At 43.3% G+C, this 20,582-nt stretch overlaps 1 protein-coding gene across 1 annotated transcript; it reads left to right on the forward strand.

Annotated features, from left to right (window-relative positions):
• Positions 1 to 2,011: 2,011 nt before the first annotated feature.
• On the forward strand, positions 2,012 to 20,244 carry LOC123357566 (1-phosphatidylinositol 4,5-bisphosphate phosphodiesterase zeta-1-like; the record flags this gene model as incomplete). The annotated part of the gene is made up of 4 exons (XM_045000722.1): positions 2,012 to 2,184; positions 14,033 to 14,165; positions 17,239 to 17,388; positions 20,051 to 20,244. Coding segments are annotated over 4 exons (539 nt in total), but the record flags the coding sequence as incomplete, so codon positions are not given.
• Between the last annotated feature and the right edge of the window lie 338 nt (positions 20,245 to 20,582).

The following is a 20,582-nucleotide window of genomic DNA, read 5'->3' on the forward strand; positions in this document are numbered from 1 at the left end:
CTGGCAAGGGGCTGGCAGCCGGAACCCCGGAGTAGCAGTAGGCTGAGTGCTGCCGGCACCCCAGACTGGCAGCAGACTGAGCCAGTCAACCCTCCACCGGCCCTGCTCAGCCCGCCACCAGCCCACTCAGCCCACTGCCAGCTGAGTGAATGGAACTCCAGGCTGACAGCAGGTTGAGTGGTTCAGCTGGCCTGCTCAGCCCACTGCCAGCCTGGGGTTCCTTGGGGGTCCCCAGGCCAGCAGCGGGTGCTGAGTGGGGCTGGTGGCCGGTATCCCAGCTGGCAATAGGGCAGCAGCCGGAACCCCAGAGCAGTGATGGGCTGAGCTGCTCAGCCTGCCGCTGCGTACCATCAAAAATCAGCTCACCTGCCACCTTTGGCACGTGTGCCGTAGGTTGCCGACCCCTGCTTTATACACTAGTAAGGAGATGAGCATATTACAGTTGTTGGAGGGCTCTTATCAGGAGTAACAGGCTATAGGAAAGTCAGTCAACATTTTTTGTTTCTCTGATGAAAACTAGCCCACTCCCTGCCTCAAACCAAACCTGTCACTAATAATTGTCAACAACTTAATTTTCTGTTTTTGGCTAAGATATTGATTTTAAAAAAATATTGAAATTGGATTCAGGATTGTTAGCAAGAATTTTTGGCAAACAAAGTTGTTAAATGACAATCTAAATGGCACCACAGCACTGCTTTCATGCTTGGCTCACCCCCCACCCTGCTGGTCCAACAGCTGCAGTAGACCCCAAAATCCACCTCTTGGGGTGCAGAGTGGCAACAGCAGCAGCAAACCCTCAGGTCCAATCACACACCAATGGGCACCACCACCAGCCTTACGGACCATGGTGAAGTTAGCCCAGCATCTGATCTCAGGGACAGGTCACCCATGGAGCCACAGCAGCTCATCCTGCCTGTGTAGCTCCCCCCGGATGAGGTGGATCGCTGGCAGCTGCCAGCCCCGGGGGAGAGGCGCTCCCCAGATAGGGTGCCCAGATCCAGATGTCCTGATTTTATAGGGCCAGTCCCGATATTTGGGGCTTTGTCTTATATAGGCACCAATTACCCCCACCTAGAGTGACCAGACAGCAAGTGTGAAAAATCAGGACGGGGGGGGGGGGGGGGTAAAAGGAGCCTATATAAGAAAAAGACCCCAAAATTGGGACTGGCCCTATAGAATAGGGACATCTGCTCACCCTACCCCAACCCCGTCCTGATTTTTTACACATCTGGCTAACCCCAGCCCAGCCCTGTGTGACATTCCAATCCTGGCAGAGGAAGTGAGTTACTTTCACTTTCATTCCTCAGCAGGCAGGCAGCCTCTCCTCCCCCCACCTACCCCCCAGCACCTCACCCAACCCAGCCCTGACGGAGGGGAGGGAGGAGAGAGAGAGGGATGCTTCTGGGGGGGGAGGGAGAAAGGAGGGGGTGCTCCATGGGGCAGGGGGGGAGAAGAATGGATGTTATGGGGGACAACAAAGGATACTGGTTCCAGAGCCTCTGAGCCTGCCTCACCTCACCTCAGCCGGGGGGGGGGGAGGAAGAGTCACACTCACAGGTGAGCTCCTTCCCCAACCCCTACCCCCTCCCCTTCCCAGAGACCCCAGCAGCCAATCCCCTCCCTCAGCCTGTGCTGCATTCGGCTCTCTCTAGGACCCAGCAGCCTGCTCTTACATGCTCCACTGCTTCCCTTCTGTCTGGGCTCCCGGCAGAGTGGTGCCCCCAGACCTTGTGGTGCCCTAGGCGGCTGCCTATTCTGCCTATGCCTAAGGACGGCCCTGTTAGGGTCCATGGAGCTGCCACTGGCTCGCAGGCCTTTCAATGCAGAACACTGCCTTAGTGCCTACTACCAAATTGAAAAGATAGCAGCGTCCTACATGTGAAGACAATGGCATTCTGCATGTGACAGTCTATTATTATTTCATTTTAATAGTTGTTTAAACTACAACTAGTGTTAGGTTAATTCTGAAGCATTGTTATCTGCAATATTCAAAATATTATTTTTCTTACAGTGGCCTTAAATTTCCAGACACCTGGACTACAAATGGAGCTGCAAAATGGAAAATTTATGGACAACGGTTGTTGTGGCTATCTTCTAAAACCAGAATTCATGAGAGATTCTGCTACGCAGTTTAATCCATATAATGTAACAGGAAACCATAATCCAATAACTCTTTCAATAAGGGTAAGGGTGGTTTATTGACAATCTCATTTATAATTTATGGAAATATCTCTCATTGAATTAGCTGAACTATATTAACTGCCTCTCATAAGGATTTAGTACTGGTACCTTTTCTTTTTCTTCAAAAGCTCATTGTGCCTTAAGCTTATTTAGGGTGACCAGACAGCAAATGTGAAAAATCGCAACAGGGGGTGGGGGGATAATAGGAGCTTATATAAGAAAAAGACCCAAAAATCAGGACTGTCCCTATAAAATCAGGACCTCTGGTCATCCTAAGATTATTGGATAATTTAGAACTATAAAGCTCCTTGAGATCATAGTGCCAACATATTATAGTCAGTATTGCTTGTATGGTTTCTTAGTTTCATTTCACATCATTTTGCTTAACGACACTCCTTTCCCTTGATGTTTGAGGAAACAAGTAACTTGTACAAAATGGGGTCTAAAAATATAAATATGGTTTGTACTGAGGTAGATATCTAATTATCTTATGAGATGTATGAGCTGCAACAGGGTAAAACTATGCTTACGTCTTTAGTATACAGTGCTGTTGTTAAGGATATAAAAAAAGATTTGCACAGAACTCAACTGGACTCTGGGTGGTTACCATTACTGTCATGAACCTCACAGCCTTCCACTTTCTCCACACAGGTTTTGCCTCTCTGCCCCCTTCCCCAATCCCTCTCGCCCCATCACTTTGCATTTTGTTCTAATCACTGCACGGGGGCGGGGGCGGGAGGGCAGTGGACTGCCTCACATTGTTTAGGGGCACAGAGTGGCCACTCCCTCAAGCAGGGTTTTATGGACAGCTGTCCAGTGTGGGGCAGTCCACTACTATGGCCTTTCCAATATAGGAGGGGCCCATACCAAATAAGAGGAGCCCTATAATCCTTAGTGCACCGTTACTTGGGAAACCCCTGAAGTTTTCTTACTGGCTGACTGCAGGAAAACCTCAAAATCTTTGAGCATATTTCATACAGTAAAGATTATGAGGTTTTTCTGCAGTCAGCTGAGTTGTGCGGTACCTGACAGCATGGTGTATCCCTAATCCTTAGACCCTATGATGAATTTTTGTCCCAACCTCAAAATCCAGATGGCTTTCTATGGCTTGGATGGGGTAAAAGTGGCCTGTACTAGATGCCACATCTGAAGATCATGGTGGTAGAGTTGGGAAGTGACCACCCTGGCACCTCCTGAAGAACTGAGAGACGATAGGCAGACCAGCCACCCCTCGGAAGACACAAACTGTAAAGCCAAGTTAAGGCATCTGGGTCTTCCTTCAACTATAATTTATAAACTTACACTGAGCTAAAAACTGGTGACGTAAAAGAGCAAACCTGGTTAGTCTCAGCGATATGATCGTCCATGTTATATGTGGTAAAGGAAAACTTGTACTGTCACAATGGGAGCAGGATCAAGCTCCATAAGCTCTAATTTGTCATTTTTTCTTAATTTAACTATCAGGCCTAGCGTGTATACTATGATAACATTCATTTGGTAAAAGACAGACTTGTAAAAAATTTGGAGGACTCCCTCTGTGCTTTACTGTCATACAAACCCTGGTTTAGTTTTAAAAAGCCCTTACAACAGAGCTTATTTCTTTTCAACTCCAAAAAGAAACTTTCATATTCTCAATCATTAGAAAACTAGTTTCACAATGAAATATTATCGCTGATCATACTGTGTACTACTTATTTAAATGCTATTTAACTAGCATAGAATTAATGTATAATTGATGTTTCATTTCAGTCAGTGAAATAAATTGCAGGAATAAGACATTAATTAAATAGGGATTGTAGAATAATTACACAATGTGTGTGCCTTATTCAGCACATCATACTATCCTAATAGTGAACACATTGATTACATGATGGAAGTGAATTAATGATTTCAAGCTCTCATGCATATACATCAATTATATTATTCATTATTTATATAGAGTTGTAAAAGATGAGGAAAAAACCTGGGTTGTGGTCTAGGGGTTAGTTAGGATGACTAGTAACAGAAATGAAGTGATTGTGTACAGAAGAGAGAGATTGCGCGAGCAGAATTATAGGTTGATAACAGAGCTGAAGAATGTGCAGGCTAGGTAGCGGGAAGCCCAAGGCAGCAATGACATCTCAGGGACTGATGGAATGGGGGCCTCATAACATAAGAGTAATAAGGTTAAATGGAGGGGGATCAGGCAACACTGAAGGACAGGAGATGGTGGTTAGAGAAAGAAAATTCAGAGACAAGCGTCAAAGAGAAAACAGTTCACAATAAAGAAGAGATCGAGTTAATTACCAGGATCATGAATGGGGGAAACTAGTTTGCTATTTGTACAGGAAACAAGCAAGGGGAAGGCAAAACAACTAAAGAAATGATGTCCCCTTTAAGAAGGGTTTCAGAGTAGCAGCCGTGTTAGTCTGTATCCGCAAAAAGAACAGGAGTATTTGTGGCACCTTAAAGACTAACAAATTTATTTTAGCATGAGCTTTCGTGAGCTGCAGCTCACTTCTTCGGATGCATAGAATGGAACACACAGACAGGAGAAATTTATACATACAGAGAACATGAAAAGGTGGAAGTATGCAAGACTCTTCCTGTTGGTATGCATACTTCCACCTTTTCATGTTCTCTGTATGTATAAATTTCTCCTGTCTGTGTGTTCCATTCTATGCATCCGAAGAAGTGAGCTGCAGCTCACGAAAGCTCATGCTAAAATAAATTTGTTAGTCTTTAAGGTGCCACAAATACTCCTGTTCCCTTTAAGAAGGTGTTTCATTAGCCATGAGTGAAGCTGAACGCAGGTTAATTTGAACAAGTGGAACTTTACTAAACTCTGTGCATTGCTCTGTCCATGTGGCTGAGTTGCTTCCAGCCTAACTTCCTACGTTCCCTGTTTTCCTGGTGTCCCTTCAATAACTCGCCCTGTAAGGAACATGGTCCCTCTGATGTCAGTTCAGCTGATCATGCTACATGAGGGAAGGAGCAGTCTTAACAAAGTTCATAAGGGCCTTACCTCAGGGCTCTGGTTCAGAGCTCCTGAACTTAGAATCGTCAAACAAAGTTGGTCAGGCTAGTCCCCTGGAGTTGGAACGTAGGGTTGTGATGAGTTGGATCACAGAAACCCCCCTGGGAACTGCCAACTGATATGCCAAGACTACTTCTGCCCCTGCTTTCCCTGCCAGCCTGAGACTCCAGCACCTTGTCTTGCTGAGCCAGACACGCCAGTCTGCTCCAACAAAGACCCAGGTCTGAACCACGTGCCCCAAAGCCGCAGACTTAACCTGAAAGCAGCTTAAAGAAGTGTTCCTGTCTTTAACACTCAGATGCCCAACGCCCAATGGGGTCCAAACGCCAAATAAATCCATTTTACCCTGTATAAAGCTTACACAGGGTAAACTCATAAATTGTTCGCCCTCTATAACACTGATAGAGAGATATGCACAGCTGTTTGCCTCTCACCCAGGTATTAATACATACTCTGGGTTAATTAATAAGTAAAAAGTGATTTTATTAAATACAGAAAGTGGGATTTAAGTGGTTCCAAGTAGTAACAGACAGAACAAAGTGAATTACCAACTAAAATAAAATAAAACACGCAAATCTAAGTCTAATACAGTAATAAAACTGAATACAGATAAAATCCTCACCAGTTCAAGTAAGCTCCCTTTTACAGACTAGTCTCCTTCTAATCTGAGTCCAGCAATCACTCTCACCCCCTGTAGTTACTGTCCTTTGTTCCAGTTTCTTTCAGGTATCCTTGGGGGTGGAGAGGCTCTCTCTTTAGCCAGCTGAAGACAAAATGGAGGGGTCTCCCCAGGGGGTTAAATAGACTTTCTCTTGTGGGTGGAGAACCCCTCCTCTCTCCTGTGCAAAGTCCAGCTCCAAGATGGAGTTTTGGAGTCACATGGGCAAGCCACATGTCCATGCATGACTCAGGTTTTACCAGCCAAGCCACATTCCTGTAAAAGCTCAGATGTGGATGGGCATCTTCAAGTTCATTGTTGGCTTAAGTGGTTTTTGACTGGGCACTTAATTTTTCTCAAGAAGCTGACCAAATGCTCTACTAAGCTAGTTAAAATCGAGCAAGTATACAGCCAATATTCCTAACTTGAAGTACAAAAATGATACATGCATACAAATAGGAGGAACATATTCAGTAGTTCATAACCTTTACATAGATATGTTACATGGCATATGTAGCATAATACATATTCCAGTTATATCATAGATATAGCCATAAGCATATTCCCATGAAGACTTCTGGGGTACACCGTCACAAGGGTGACCACCTTTGTTGGATGGAAATAAGGGACAGGACACAATACTTTATTTTAAGGGACATTTTAGGGACACACCATTTTCTGTAGCATATCATGTATTTTTCTCTCAAGTGTACATTTCTACTGTCCGCAAGTCTACAGTGAAATTATCAGAAGCTTCAATTTAATGTTTAAAATGGTGCTTATTATTAAGGCTTTGATTAAGTCCTGGGTATTTTTAGTACAAGTCATGGATAGGTCACAGGCAATAAACAAAACTTCACAACCCATAACCTGGCCATGACTTGTACTATAAATACCCTTGACTAAATCTTAGCAGCTTGAGGTGGGGCACTGCTCTGGGGGACTGCTGCTCTGGGAGGAGGTCAAGGTCTAGCGGCACCAGCTGCCGGGCTACTGAGGCCAATGGCACCAGCTGTGGGGGCCCACAGAGCAGAGGCTGCTCTGTCCACCTCCAGGACTACTGCTCAGGTGGTCCCTGGGGCCAGCCACACTGGCCACTGCTTGGGTGGTCCCTGGGGACAGCTGCCCTGGGTTGCCTGAGCAGCAGCTGGTGCGGCTGGCCCTCAGGCCGCTCTAGCAGCGCCAGTGTGGTTGGCTAATGAGCCGCCCGGGAAGCTGGCTGCAGAGCTGCTCCAGCAGCAGCTGGTGTGACTGTCCCCGGGGCTGCCCGAGCAGCTGGGACCAGCTGCTTGGGCGGCCCTGGGATCAGCCACACTGGCAGCTGCAGAAATTACGGAGGTCGTGGAAAGTCACAGAATCTGTGACTGCTGCAAGCTCCATGATAGACACAGAGCCCTACTTATGATCAGTTTTAATATGTCAATACATCTTAAAATAAGGGATAGATGGTCAGCCCAAGGGCTAGATCAATGAAATAAGGGATGGTTCCTTAAAATAAGGGGTGGGTGGTCACCTTACTTAAAAGAGACTGTCGCCTGCATGACTACTAGTCCTTTCTCTCTCGCTCAGCTTCCTTTTCAGTACCTTTTCAGTAACCAAGCCCCAGGGCAGGACAGGGCACCTCCTCGATTCCATTCAGACTGGTTTGTTTTTAGGCTCCCAGTCTGTCCCTCAATGAAGCAGTACACTCCTTTACTCTGTCAGAAGCCAAAAGAGCTGACAAAGGAAAAGAGCTGAGAGGCAGTGTGGTCAGAAGTCTCTGACAGGTGAAGGTTGACTGAGGGACACTGGTTGGAGGAAATTTTGCCAGATGTGAGTTTGTCTGACACAACTTTCCTTCCCTTCTACTCATCATTAGAGAACCTCCAAACTCACATCTGGTACTTTGGTTCTCTAATGGTGAGTAGAAGGGAAGGAAAGCTGTGTCAGGTAATGAAAGAACAGACCTGGTAGATTTCACGGGCTTAGCGGCAGGAGCAGGATGGAAGGAGGTAAAATGGTCAACAGTTATGGAAAGGATGTGAACGGGGCTGTTCCGAGAAGGAATGACATGGAGGGTAGATATGGAGGAGGAGAAGTTAGAAGAGCCCGCTTTGGACAGAGAGAATATAAAAATAGAGCTGAGTGTCAAAACACATTTACATGCAGGCCACTGGAAAAGTAAAAAAGTTAACTTGAAAGTGAGTGGCCAAGGAAATTAAAGAAGTTAAAAATTAAATAGTTTTAAGGCAAGTGAGCTGGTAGACTGTGGCAAATGCAGTAGGCTTACTTTTGGTTTATCAGTAGGAACCTTATAGATGTACTGATGTGGCGGCACAGCAGATGTGCAAGAGGATTTGTGTGCCCTCCTTTTTCCATGATGAAACATGTGATGCTTTCTGATGATCTTTGTGTTATTGCTTATACAGAGTCCTGAAACCTTAAGACACTTTGTCATGTCAGTTCCATTCACCTCAAATTTTAGACTCATAGCTGAAAGGAAAAGACTTGTGGAATGGTCATCCTAATGGTCATTCTTGCATGTTGTTGAATAAGGTAGAATGGAATTTTTGTATGCTTTACATTTCTACAGTTACATTTTTAAAAAAGAGATTTCTTCCATTCATAGTTGAAAGACTTTCTGAATTGCATCACATTTGTACTGCGATAAACTACCACCACATCAGTACTGTATATGGCTCTTTTGTCCCTGGTTCAGAATATTGTTCACACTGGGATGATCATACAGGGCTCTGTTCTATCAGGTTTAAGTACTAAACAAAATCAGAGCACTGTACTATAGAGTTGGAGGTTTTAGTATATGATTCATCTTACTACATGTGCCTTCTTATATCGAACTTGATCATTGCCTGTTAGGTTCACTCCCTCTGGGACACCTGGCATTGGCCACTGTCGGTAGACAGATACTGGGCTAGATGGACCTTTGGTCTGACCCGGTATGGCCGTTCTTATGTTCTTATGAACAAGTCTGTTTTTAATCACTTTAATTGATTGTTCAGTGGCTGGTCATGCCAGCCACATGGACAACAGAATGCATATACGTTACATAGTACACAGTGGTGGTCATAATATCAATAACTAGCTGAGCAAGATGACTATTATCAATTCTCTCTTATACTTACATGGAGCTTTTCTGGAATCAGCTGTCTCATTCAAACCTCTTTTGGGGCATTAATATGGAAGTGCACCACACCAAGTGGAACGCAAAGGAACAGCGATGGGCATGACCTTGAAGACTGTGCATTTAGTGCCTCCCGCTATGGTCCGTCATCTCTGCTAGCCAGTGTGTATGTGGTGGGACGGGATCAGGGTCCCGTTCCCCTGTCCAGAGTCACTAGCCTAGATAAGCCTTTCTCAGGAGACCACAAATATCACATTGTACATGGCCTCTGTGTGGGGAGTGCAGGGCTAGATAAGACTTCTTGGCCCATCTCCCCTCCTCGTGCCCTAGCAATGGGCCAGGCACAAGCTCTCTTTCAGGGAAAAGCGTTACTTACTGGTAATTATTGTTCTTTGCTAATTGACTGTGCATTCACACATGTGGGTTTGGTGCCGCAGCGTCAAGCTCACAGAACCTCTATCAAAGCCGTGTCTATTGAAACTGCATGAGCAACTCCTAGTGATGCCAGCAGGCAACATTTGAATTTATATTGGGGGGTGTACCTCTCCAAACCAGTTAAATTTCTTTTTCTGAACTGCATTGTCGTATACTATGATGAGCTCTCTGAAGTAGGCAGGAGGATAGTGTGAATGCACAGAGCAGACTCTTGAAGAACAACATTTACCGGTAAGTAACACTTAGTGAGGACTGCTGTGTATTTCTGCTTGTGAGAGAGTAGTGAGCCATACCATCTCAACTGGATGGTGGCCTGAGGAATTCTTTAGTTCGGTGAGAACTGAAGCACTGCCTGTCTGGATTTGGTATCAGAGCTGGAGGCTAATCTACTACCTAATGTTTAGTGAAGGTGGGACCTGAAATCCAAGTAGCTGCTCTAAATATTGCCTCTACGGATATTTGTTTCACACATTACCGAGGTGGCTGTGCCTGTTGGGAAGGGAAGCTAACTTTTCAATACAAGGTGATCCAGCTAGACGCCCTTTGAGCCTAAATAGCCTATTCTTTGCATCTCTCTCTGTGTGTGACAGAAATGGATTTATGGAAGGTCTTAGTTTTCGCTCAGTGAAAACAGACAGTTTGTCTCTTATGCAGTATGTGAAGATGGGCATCACTGGGGAAGGAATGAAGTTTTGGAAGAAAACTAGGAGTGATACTAGGGATGAATTGCTACTATAGAGATGAATTTTAGTTAAGGCAAAGAGATATCTTTCTATATAATGGTATAAGGCGGGTCTGCTGTCAGGACCTGACACTCGCTAATCCTCCTAGCTGAGGTAATAGCTATCCAGTGTTTCAGCTCCAAAGGGGCTTGAATGGTGATTCCATGAGATTCACTATTACTAAATGCAAACATAGAAGCAGGATCCTTTGAAGGGGGAAGATGTTGACTAGCCCTTTCAGGAATTGGATAACTGTGGCATGGGAGAATCTGGGTACAGGTTGGTGATATGCAAAAACAGCAGCTACATTAACTTTTAGGGAGCCAATAAATAGGCCAGTCTCATTTAAGTTATAGCACATGTTCCAAGACTATAGAGCTGGAGGGGACTTTAGCGTAAGGCCTTTCTCTAACCTGAATTGTAGCAGAGCATAAAGTGAGTGCAAAAAAAGTTCCCAATGACAGCGTGTAATACCTATACAGGAGGAGGCTGAAGGCTTTGTGTCAGAGCACGTGAGGCGCAGATTTCCTTTGTGATTGATGAACCGCTGGCTTCAAAGGGCTGGTGTCATTGCCCTTCTTGGCGGATGGGTCTGTTGGCGGTACCAAAGCCAAAGATGAGGTTCCAGGTTTCAGCCATTTAGCGATTGATGGGTTTGGTACAGAAGTGAATTGAGGAGAATCTGCATCATCAGTTTGAACACTCGATGCTGAGGCCTGTGCTTTAGGGCCTGAATGATCCAACAGCCTTAAACAGTCTGTTCTGATGCCTTCTGGGCATGAATGCCTGATGAGGCGAGCACTGCAAGGGACTATAAACCTCACATAGGTACCCCAAGCAGCTGACAAGGCAGGAAAAGGGGTGAATGTCTCAAATCATTTCTTAGGCTTGATGCCAGCACCTAATGCAAAACTGAACTAAACTAGAGAACTTTGGCAGACTAATGGGACTGAGAATATGGAAGCAGAAATTACCACATCTGAGGTGGCAAACAAACTCAAACAGTTTAATGCAATCAATTCAGGGGGCCCAGATAATCTCCATCCAAGCATATTAAAGGAATTGGCACATGAAATTGCAAGTCCAGTAGCAACACACAGACACACACTCCACCTCCTGGCAAGTGGGACACAGCAGCTGCTAGCCTCGGTGGCTGTGCAGGCCAGTCCCTCCCTGCAGGAGGTGCACAGAGGTTAGTGTCATTTTGGGCATCTCTGGCAGTGCATCCAGGGGTAGTGCACTGGGGTTGGGATGGCCTCCGTCACTGGGGTAGCCACTGCAACCCCCCCCCAGCCAACAGGGCCCATCAGGAGCCAGGCCAGCAGCCAGACGTCGCTGTGTGCAAAGCCTGGCACTTCGCACTGGTGGGTGCCCTCTGGAGTCTGCAAAAAGTAAGTGGGTCATATGGTCTGATGGTGCCAACACCACGGGCAGCACAAAAGGGGCCTGGCACCAGGGAATGCCTAGCTTCACTAGAACTGATGCTCCTGAAACAGAAGAACTAGTCCCTGGCTATGGTAATCTCCCTCACGCCCATATACAGCCCCTTTATGTATCAAATAAAAGACAATTTGGAAATTATAGGCGAAAGTTGATTTGTAAGGGCACGTCCCCAATGTTTTATTTGTGACACATACTCATAACACATATTACAGTGTACACTCCTTTGCATGACTATTGATGTATACAAGACAATATTTATTGATTTGATGTGTAATGTGGAACGTTGGGCACCGAACGAAGGACAGGTGGTCACGCTGTGTGTGACATCCTAGCATAGTTCCTCTCAACCTGCTTGGGGACAAATCTGGGACACAGTACAGGTGAAAAAATGTGAAATGAAGACCATTAGAAAAATCTGTTGGTTAGCAGGATGGTAAAATAGGGAGAGGCCAGTTTCTGCAGCATGAATTACATTTTATTTACCCTCACCTTCTTAACAGTAAAGAGCTATAATGAACTCATAAAATAACATCAATGTAATATTAAGGTGATATATTTAAACTCACGTGTCAGGCAATGTTAACATGTATTGTCTATTGAAGCATACATTTAAATAATTTACCTAGTCATTAACCATGGAACAGTATAACTTTTCTCCCTGCTGTATAGTTCATTGTCAGGTAGGGAAGGAGTCAGTCAGTGGCTGCAGCACTACTGCAGCCCCTACCCTGACAGTTGGGTGCAGGCAAAAAAAAATCAAGCTCCTGCAATAGTTTCTTTTGTCTCAGTCATTGCGAGTGAGTGGGACTCTTTTGGGGGCAATTAATTTGACAATAGTGTTTAAAATCGCTCCCTGGGGAGGTGAAGGTTATTTGAATCACACATTCCATTGCCCATGTTCAAACTGTTGCAGCTCCTGGCCGTCTCCTGGTGCCTGCTTGGGCCCTGCAGTGAAAATGAGAGAGTAAGCGAGGGTGGGGAAGAGTGCACAATGGCAGGGGGTGGGGAAGGGGGCTCAAGGAAAGGTGGGGCAGGGGCAGGGTCTTGGGGGTGGGATGGGGAAGGGGTGTTTGATTTTCTACAATTAGAAAGTTGGCAAACCTAATTAGGATGATCAGAGGAATGGAGAACCTACCTACAAGCGGAGACTTAAGGAGCTTAGCTGAATCAAACGAAGGCTGAGGGGAGTTACGACTGCTCTCTATAAATATGTCAGAGGGGAAACACCGGGGTAGGAGAGGAGTTATTTAAGTTAAGCCCTAATGTTGGCTCAAGAATAAATGGATATAAACTCACCATCAACAAGGTTAGGCTTGAAATTAGTGAACGGTTTCTAACCACCAGAGGAGTGAAGTTCCACAAGAGGAGTAGTGGGGGTAAAATAACCTACTTTGTTTCAAGACTGAGCTTGATAAGTTTATGGAGGGGATGTTATGATGAGGTTGCCAACAATATTATATGGCTCATTTGTGACTGCTATTAGCAAATATCGCCAGTGGCTGGATATGGGATGCTAGATGGGGAGGGTTCTGAATTTCTACAGCGAAGTCTTTCCCAGGTGTCTGTCTGGTGTATCTCACCCACATGCTCAAGGTCTAACTGATTGCCATTTGTGGTTTGGAAGGATGGTTCCCCAGATCAGAATGGCAGAGGTCTTGGGATTTTTTTTTGAACTAGAATAAATGATGTATTCTCTGTAACTTGAAGTCTTTAAATCATGATTTGAGGACTCCAATAGCTCAGCCAGAGGTTATGGGTCTATTAGAGGGGTTGGTGAGTGAGATTCTGTGGCCTGTGATGTGCAGGAGTTCAGACTTGATGATCGTGATGGTCCCTTCTGGCTTTAAAGTCTACGAGTCTATAATGAACAATAGGGACCTAAGGGTGTCTAAAAGCAAACAGGACACACAGAGAGGTTACTAACACTTCATTGCAGAGGCGAAGGAACTGAAGTGGTTAGGGGCTACTCTCCCTTATATGCTTATGTCACTAGGGGACACTTGTGCAGCCCCAATGGACACATCCTGGGTAGCAGTTCCATGAATTTGATGGCAAACCCACAAGAGGGAAGTCACATAGGCCTGCCTTCATTAATTAAACAGCAACTTTCTGTAGCTAATGATTGAATAGAATCTGCTTAAAGTGGTCATTCTTTGGTAAAAAAACAAGACACAGAAGCAAGTTATTTTTGAAAAATATTATTTAGCTGCAAAGGTTTTAAGATAATTAAACTGAGAATCAAATTAGCCAGAGATAGAATTACGTTCGAAGCACGGTAGTCTCAATTACATTTCAGCTGGTATATATTCTTTAGAAACAATTCTTATGTAGCTTCCACTTTATATGCTAGACTGCACTGAGCAATTGTTGAATATACAGTTTAATGTTAAAATTACTATAATAAATTACATTTTCAAGCCCAAATGAGGTCTTATGTATCATTTTCATTTATGCAGCTTATTAGTGGTTATCAGTTACCACCTAGTAACCTCTCCAGGACTAATAAAGCTGATCCTTTAGTCCAGATAGAAATTCATGGTGTGCCAGAAGATCAAGTAAAACAACAGACTTGTGTCATAAAAAGCAATGGTAAGCAGAACATATTCTATTGACTGTACATGATTTCAATAATGTTTCAGACAGAATAGCTTAATATCATATAGAAGTTGGTTCTCCAGTAATTTACTCCAAAAAGCTGTGCTGCATAGACTAATAGCAAAAGTAGGCACTAGGTGTAAAGACTGGTCAACAAAAATAACAGTATAACAAGCATAACAAGCTGTGTCCCAACAAGATTAATCTGAAGACAGTAAACTAAATCTGCAGAATTTGAGACTAGAATTTTTTCAATTTTTTTAAAAAAACTTTCTTTGTTACCATAATGCTTGTATGAAAAATGAGGGATTGTCAGTCATAGAGACTGAAGTTGTTTGTTTACACATACAACAGGTAAAACATGGGCCGCTTCCCTGGCCCTATCTCACCATTGTGCCTCAACCTGACCTGACATAGAGGGACCACCTCTGCCCGTGCGAGTGTAGTTCCTTAATGCAGGCAGGCCTGAATCAAGATGGGGAGCATTGGTACAGAGCTGCATCAGGAGACCATCCCGGCAATGCAGACTCTATATTCAGAGGCCAGTGCATATCAGTTCCTTGATGCATACCATTACAATGCTTCGGAGCTCAATGTGGGTGGGATCAGCAAGGAGTGTCATCACAAAACCCAAGTGGCAGTGTGCTGCAGACATCATCTGGAGAAGCTTATGCAACATTGTCTTGGTGCAGAAATGGTCCTTGTTGATCAGCACAAGGCAGGTGCCATCAAGGGAGACCTGAAAACCAGGGTTTGTTCATTTACTACAGGTCCTTTGTTAGAAGCAGCATCCATTCTTCATGCACCATAACACTGGGTTTTTAAAGCACATTAATATGTGATATTGGTGCAGAACATTCTTACAAAGCTGGACCTTATCTACTCTTCTTAATCTATTTTGGTGTCTTTGGTGTTGAATATCAGTTCAGAACTTTTTTCTGGGAGCCACTGATTCTTTACACGCTAGAGTGAAGTGAGTAGCTTCAATGCATTGTTGTTTTAAGAGGTAATCAGAATGTCTCCTTGAACCACGCAAGACAACGTTTTATTACGGTAGTCTTTTGACACAGTTGTGCCCCATAGAATTAGGTTGCTGAAACTCAGAAGGCTTTAAGCAAGGTAAACATCCATGCCTCAATGTCTCGTGGGTAAAGCATTATGCTACTGCTTATAAGATGTCAGTCATCCCCCCTTTCAGCATACAAATCAACATGCTGAAGGCATGTGGCTCTTCAGAGTAGGAACACAGCCAGGACATACGATTTTACCATTTTGTACCCTTCAGCCAGTACACTTCTTTCTCTCTCCTTTCCCTCCCTTGCTCCCTACCCCTGTGAAAAACTTTCTGGCTCATTACAGAGAGGAAGCAAAGAGAGCCTCTGACAATTCTGGTTTGTTTTTCCATCATCCTTAGTTTATTTCTCTTTCATACCATAACTGAGAAGACAACGTGAGCAAACCTGTGTCAAAAGATAGGGTAAGGAAAGACCAAAAGTCCACCTTCACCATCTGTGGTGAAATATCAGATCAGATTCAGGCCATCTTGGCAGGATCACCCTGGTTTTCTTGAGACAGTTAATCAACTGGTATAGATCAGTGCAACTCCATTGACCATCTTCCATCCTGGCCTGGCTCTACAGCATGTCTGTGCTTGTGCGCATGTGTTCTGATGCAGATGGAAAAGTTTGAAGGATTAAGTGGGGGAGGGCAAAATGAATCCACAGGAGACCCAGGACATGTACGAATTAGTGTTTCCTTCTTATTACCCCAGCACTTCAGTTTTTCAGACATCTTGCCTCCTCTACCACCGTTGTGTGATACCAAAGAAAATAAGTCAAGATTAGGGATAGTCATGCTCATTGCTCTGACCTGGCGCAGTAGCCCATGGTATCATGATAAGCTGAGACTATTCAGCGAGTGAAAAATTCTTTTTTCTCTCATAAAAGATATTCTGTCACAAAGACAATTTCTTTATCTGAGCCTTGGTCAGCTTGAGCAGAATATCATGTTAAAGAAGAATGAAATTTCCTAGGTGGTCAAGAAAGTTCTTCTCTCCACCATTAAGAAAAGAACCTCCATCACATAGTTCAAGGTACTGGTGGTCTTTACTGATTAATGGATGGATAAAGCCATTTATGTGAAGGAATCATCAGTCCATTCCATCCTTAAGAGGGTTCCCTTAACTGCTTGAGGGTCCAAGGGCCATTTTGGGGGACATAATTTCTCATTTTCTTCAAGCATTCTCCTACCTGTGTCATTGCAGGGCCTCTCCCTTGGTGTTGCAGTCTAAAGATTCTCTGCGGTCCCCTTCCTTTTGAACCTCTGCATTCCATTTCCCTTTATCTCTTTTTCTAGAAGGCAGCTTTCTTAGTAAACATAACCTATGTAAGGATGATGGGATAAATGACCACTAATTTCTGTTTCTCCCTACAAGTTTATTCATCAAAACAAGGCGGTCCTCATTCTATGCCCATTTATTTCCTTTCTACCGTACTTGCATCTGCCTCAATCCCAAAGCAGTAAAAGAGGCATGCTGGCACAATCTTGAGATTACTAGGGCTATTACAAATTTTATTTGACCACAACCTCTGAGTCAGTCATAATCCCTTTTTGTTCTCTTCAAAAAGAGGTGCTCAGTCTTGTGGTTTGAATTACTCAGTGTGGAGGTAATGCATGACAAATGTTTATAAAGTACCCAGAGTGCCTAGTCCTGTCATGTTTAAAGCTCACTCCACTTGTAGAGATGGACTTATCTATGTTGACTCAACAGTGCAAAAAATGAGAACGACTTTTTGGTTGTCTTTACTCCTGAAGCCACGTGAAAGTGCTGAGCCTGTACCAGTGCAGTCAGTAGCAGTTTTGGTACTGAGTTAAATGGGCACAGAATCAGGCACAAAAGGAGGTGCTGCACGGTCTGCAGTTGCAGAAAGCATAGCTCATAAATTAATTACAATTTCTCAATCTCATTATTTTTCAGTCCGTCGATGTGTGTACAGAATGCTGTTTGTATTACAATTGTTTTCTCTCTCTCTCTGCCCCCCCACCCTCACCCCCACCCCCACCCCAGCTTTGTGCCCTAGGTGGAATGAAACTTTTACTTTTAATGTTCAAGTTCCAGAACTGGCATTAGTACGCTTTTCTGTGGAAGATCAGATATCGCTAGCTGCAAATGAGTTCCTGGGCCAATACACTTTACCACTGCTGTGCATGAATAAAGGTAGTTAGTACTTCCTCCAAAAGCAAACTACATACTGTACCACTGAGCAAAAATCTACAAAAGCATAAGCTTTCACTATTAGCCTGTTGTTCTCTTTAGGTTTATTACACACCATAAACTTTGTATTAGGTGCAACAGACGCAGAGTGCATTCATCACATTTTTGGTCATTGTGCTATGATGATTAGATTCTACATGACTGCCAACCTACACTACTGAAGGAAATATTACTTATTGGTAGTTGTATTTATTGCAGTACTACTTGGCTCACATTATAAACAGAATGCATTCAGAGCGTGTTATAGCTCCAGCTGTTAGGAAGCAAGACAGTGAAAAGAACAGTCAGTCAAGACCAGCATAAAGGCACCAGATTGCCCATGTTTTATTCAGTCCAGAACCTGAAAAAAACAAAAGAGAGGTAGGCAATAAAGATAAAGAATCAAGCGAGCTCTTTCTGCAATTTTTTCACAATGTACAAAGATGGAAATAAAATGGGGGAAATAGAAAAGTGTAATTACTGATAATTTCCCCTTCTTTTACTAGAACATCTCCTTGATTCCTATCCGATGAATAGAATTCAAATGAATAGCTGATGTAGAAGCCACTATGCCGGGAGGAGGGTGGCTTACATAAACTGGCTGCTTACTGTATTTGATTTCCAAAATAACTTCTGACAAGTACAGAACCAACTTGTACTGGTGAATAAAGATGTATAGATTCACCTACTGCACTTTGCTTCCGTATAGATGTCATCCTCCAATGTCTCAATACTCTCTGTTGAAGATGCAGTGATCCCTCTTGTTAAATGATTTTTAAGGAACATAGGGAAGGAGCTATAGGGCCTTTGAGAACCCAGATTAATACACTATCCTAGATGAACTGATATAATTGTTTAAGGGGTTTAAACTTTTCTGTGGCTATAAAAACTCACAGAGAACTTCTGGTTGCCAGAAATCCTTCTTACGGAACAGATAAAATGTCACCGTAGCTTTAAACATCGAGAACACAGAGTCATTTTCTTGGTAGCAGAGTTCAGGGCAAAAGTAGGCAATTCAATATGTTGATTAACTTTATTCATTTACAAGTATAGCTTGCCCAGTTCCATGACGTCGGGGAAAAAAATCAACATAAACAGAAAAGTGAACAAACTAGAAAAGACCGTGTTTTACATCACCATTAAACTTGCCCAAAAGAATAAGCCTTGCAGTTCTCTCTGAAGGATAAGCTTGAGCTTTGAGAGCGAGTTCTGAAGTTAGGGACAATTCATATCTCAAGACTATCAGGTTATCTCAGCCCACTTTTTGGAAAAGAGAGAAAGAGGTAAAAGTGCTTTAGTTACTCAAGAACCTAGGATCCATTTTCAAAAGTGACTTAGGCACTTATGAGTCTAAGGGCTAGTCTACACTAATGCACTACATTGGCGCAGCTGAACCGATGCAACTGTGCTGTTGTAGTGCGTCTGGGAGAGTGCTGTGCTGTTGTAGTGCGTCTGGGAGAGTGCTTTCCTGTCGGCATAATTATTCCACCTCTTCCAATGACATAGCATGGTGTGAATATCACTTTAAGTCAATGTAACTTGCATCGTTCAGAGTGGGAGGCTTTTTCACGCCCCTGATCAACATAAGGTACATTCACATAAGTGGCAGTGTAGACAAGCCCTAAATCATAGGACTTTTGAAAATGTGACTTAGGCACTCTTAAAAATGTTACCTGGACTGTGTAAGACTGGAAAACATTGAGCTGGCAGTGGGCAACTAGTTGCTTTTATACCAGTCATAACAGTTCTCCCCCCCCCACACACACACATTTTCTTCTTCCTGGGTAGTAAGTTATAAAGCTGTTTATGGATTCTTTTCATAGGCTGGGAAAAAGGAGATATGAGAAAAACAGACATTGTTATTACAGACTACTTACCATTCTACAAGCTAAATCTACACACCTATTCCTTTGTCTCTCTCTCTTCTGTTTGAATGTACATATTATTTTGTGAAACTGCAAGAAACCAGTTCTAAATTTGCTTTGTGTATGGAAAATGCAGTCAAATAAACACTGGAGTTTAGTCAGGGTTGTCAAACATCAGTTTGAGTAAGTTTCTTTGTAGAAATTTTCGGGTTGCCCAAAAGCCCATTTTTAACAGGATTTAAGTGGCCCAGGGTGGTCGGAAACCTTCCACTTCTGCCTCCCACCTCTCTTTTATTAGGTCACTATCATTGCAGCATAGTTTCTTTTACAAGAACATTGTCATTTTTCCTTCACCGGTTAATCAATAGGAGGTGTTCTAAAAGTAATATGTGCAGCACAGACTTCTGGATACCAAGAATATCCTTTCTAAATCCTTGCCAGTCCTGTAGCAGAAGTCTGCAGGATAGTGTAAATCACAACTTATGTATCAGTGGAGGCTTTGACACTATATTATCATTACCTGTGTTTATCACCACTGAATGCCAGGAGAATTAAAATGCTAGAAATGTTAGAGAACTACTGTAGTAATGAGTGTTACTCTATGTATCATTTTGGCTTACTTTAATTAAAGGGTTTATTTAGATAACTATAAATTATGTTTCATTTGTACAGTAAATATGGCCACTTCCGTTGCATCAGTTAACCCACATAAATTCTACATTTGTATTTAATAAATTAATTTACTGTTATTACATTTACAGGTTATCGTCATGTTCCTCTGTTTTCCAAACTCGGTGACAGACTTGATCCTGCATCACTCTTTGTGTATATTTGGTACTATTAATGATGACATTAGCAGTACTCCTGAACTGGCATACTCCTCAATAAAGCAACCATCATGTAGCTTGCAAACAACAGTTTAGTGCGTGGCCTGATTTTCAGAGATGCTGAGCACCTGCAATTTCCACTGAAAGCAGTGGAAATACCTGTGTGGCTAAATGCTATTTAACATGAATAAAGGCTGTAGAATTGGGCCCTGAAGTAATTTAGAAGAACTCATACAGGGTTGACTTTTGCAGTATATTTTCTTGAATCCAATCAATATTTTAATATATGGTTATTTGCAACTAATAGCAAAATAGTAATGAATTATTAAATAATAAGGAAGTATCATTTTAATATTTAAAATATTCCAAAGACTTCCAAAAGCACCAAAATTATGTGCAAAATTGAGTGGTCTTTTTAATTTGCACTGAGAAACTTTTTCCTACTGTATATTAATCTGTTCAAAAA

Source organism: Mauremys mutica, unplaced genomic scaffold, assembly GCF_020497125.1.
Source record: "Mauremys mutica isolate MM-2020 ecotype Southern unplaced genomic scaffold, ASM2049712v1 000799F_np12_subseq_33995:85158_obj, whole genome shotgun sequence".
Taxonomy (NCBI): domain Eukaryota; kingdom Metazoa; phylum Chordata; order Testudines; family Geoemydidae; genus Mauremys; species Mauremys mutica.